Genomic DNA, 2256 nt, shown 5'->3' with positions numbered 1-2256 from the left:
AGTCTTGGTGATCTTGCATATTAATTTTTCTATCCTTTATGACTGTCCTGAATTTTAAATATATCTTATTACCTTCAAATTATTCCTTATTCAACTTAATCATTTTTCTCAATTAATTTGCTAGAACATCTCTTTTCTTCAGGATGTTAATAAATCAGTAGGTAACTTCATAAATGAATCTTCTCCTATGATCCTGATTAGTTAATAAAGATATATAATATACATTATTTTTCAAAGTAGTTACGATTCGAAGTTAAATCTTATTCTGGACATTTTCGCGTGCTTACGGGCACGCGAAAATAATTATATCGCCGTAATTTAGACAGTCTTTCAACACACCACTTGATTTATTAACATCCATTACTTGAAAGATAGCTCCGCTCACAACTCCATATACCTTTATTTCCCACCATTTACTTCGATCACCATAAGAACCTTATGAATTTTCAGATAGAGTCTTAGCGTGAGTTTTATTACAGTTAGTCTTTTTTGCCTAGCACCTCAGGTGATCGCCAGAAGTCTAGCAGATGTCGGAAGTTGTCGGGGTGGCCATCAGGCAGGGTAATCCTGCCCTTGTGGGCCCCGGGGCCCAGTCAGCCCTAGGCGTTCGATTCCTTGAGCGACTGCAATTTTTCCAGCTGGTCCGGCTGCAGCTCGTCCGGGATACTGGCTCTCCCACCCACCAGCATTTTTCCAGGAGCGATTTCCTCCTCCTCCTCCTCCTCCATGACCTCTTCTGTGACCTCCTCCGTCACCTCCACCACCGTTCCCCTCGACTGAGAATTTTCGTTGGTGCTGGGACCGGAAGTCGATTCCCCCTCGCTTCCGGAACTGCTGCTGATCGGGAACGGTGCCGAGTCAGCTGGAAGTTCGTCGATTGTGGACTTCTCTTCGGCCTCTTCTCCCTCTTTCTCGTCTAAGATGACGGTCGGCTCTTCTTCCTCCTTACATTCACTCTCGTTCGGATCCGAAGCTTCGAGATCGGCTTCGGAGGCTTCCGCAGATTTTGCCACGTCTTCCGGTGTCTCCTCCACCCCGGGGAAAGGATGTTCGATCTCTTCCATCGGTGTTGCGGCTGTGATAACGATCTGAGCCACTCCAAGACCGAAATCGTCTTGGCTAGCAGCAGATTTGGGATCGTCAGGTTTTTCCGTCTGCGAATCGAATGAGATTTTATTCTTGACACAATAATCTCTGTAGTTTTATCATACGAATCATGTATTTCATATCACGCTAGATTAAAAAAAAGAGAACAACCATTTCATTGCAGAAATAAAATTTAGTTTTGATATCTGAAGCAGATTTTATTATTAAATCATAAGAAACATTCGTAGCATTATACGTTTGATAAAAAATAATTGCATGCTTTTCGTAAAAATATTAAAACTAAACGTCTATTATGTCTATATATAATCTATAAATAATCTCTCACATTATACCAATTTACCTTATCACCCGATTCATCTGATACCTCCACGACTGTGCAGCAAGTCATAATGTTTCATAGATTAAAATGAATAATACCTGCTATATTTCAACTATTACCATAGTCCATTTCGAGGATTTTTAAGTTAACTTGGAAGCTCACCTAATATACCTGGCGTTTCACCCGTATCCTCATCGAACTGTGAACCATATTGCTCCTTTTGGTCTTGTGACAAATTCATCATGAACCCACTATCACCATTCACCATTGACTTTTCTTCTTGCGATTCTATAATAGATAATGATATGTAATAAATAAATGTATATATATAAATGCATATGGAAATATTCCTCTAAATAGTATATAAAAGTAATATATGTATAAGTATTCCATATACATTTAAATATATAAATATATAAAAGTATATCTAAATTAAGAAAAGTAACTGTAATTACCCTCCATTTGAGCAAGCTCCTCTAGCAAAAATTCTGGTATTTCCGGTGGGGTAAAAACTGGTGGCGCGGAACTCGGTGGCGTTACATTATCCTAAAATAATAAAAATTGTTATATCGCTTTTTTATTAAAGATTAAATTGATTATTCAATTTAGAATTTTAATTAACACAATTTGTTAATTAATATATAATTAATTTAAAATATAATTTTATATAATAATCGGCATAAAGTATTATTGCACATAGAAAAAAAAGATTAAAGTTCACAGAATATTTTGTAAATAAAATTATTTAAAGAATTTTTGTATTACAAATAAAAAATAATTTAATTAACAGAATAACTTTTTTGTTTTAAATAGATCGGAAGAGCACACGT

The 2256-nt window shown here is 36.3% G+C and overlaps 2 protein-coding genes across 5 annotated transcripts in view; one reads left to right on the top strand and one right to left on the bottom strand.

Annotated features, from left to right (window-relative positions):
* Positions 1 to 2256, top strand: part of LOC105450276 (3-hydroxyacyl-CoA dehydrogenase type-2) — a 13835-nt gene that overhangs the window by 1229 nt on the left and 10350 nt on the right. The gene's annotated exons all lie outside the window — the stretch shown is intronic.
* The window catches only part of LOC105450277 (F-BAR and double SH3 domains protein 2), a 28965-nt gene continuing 26716 nt past the window's right edge, over positions 8 to 2256 (bottom strand). For 2 of the 3 annotated variants that reach the window (XM_011690053.1, XM_011690054.1), the window contains exons 19-22: positions 1882 to 1972; positions 1589 to 1714; positions 1448 to 1479; positions 8 to 1154 (exon numbers count right to left, since the gene is read on the bottom strand). In XM_011690053.1, the coding sequence (XP_011688355.1) occupies positions 600 to 1154; positions 1448 to 1479; positions 1589 to 1714; positions 1882 to 1972 (804 nt within the window). In that variant the 3' untranslated portion in view covers positions 8 to 599. The remainder of the gene's footprint in view (positions 1155 to 1447; positions 1480 to 1588; positions 1715 to 1881; positions 1973 to 2256) is intronic. The other variant, XM_011690055.1, reaches the window with a different exon arrangement.

The sequence above is a fragment of the Wasmannia auropunctata genome, unplaced genomic scaffold (assembly GCF_000956235.1).
Source record: "Wasmannia auropunctata unplaced genomic scaffold, wasmannia.A_1.0 LD336064.1, whole genome shotgun sequence".
In the NCBI taxonomy this organism is placed as follows: domain Eukaryota; kingdom Metazoa; phylum Arthropoda; class Insecta; order Hymenoptera; family Formicidae; genus Wasmannia; species Wasmannia auropunctata.
Note: the sequence above shows the minus strand (reverse complement) of the source record. Positions and strands in the feature narration are given on the sequence as shown.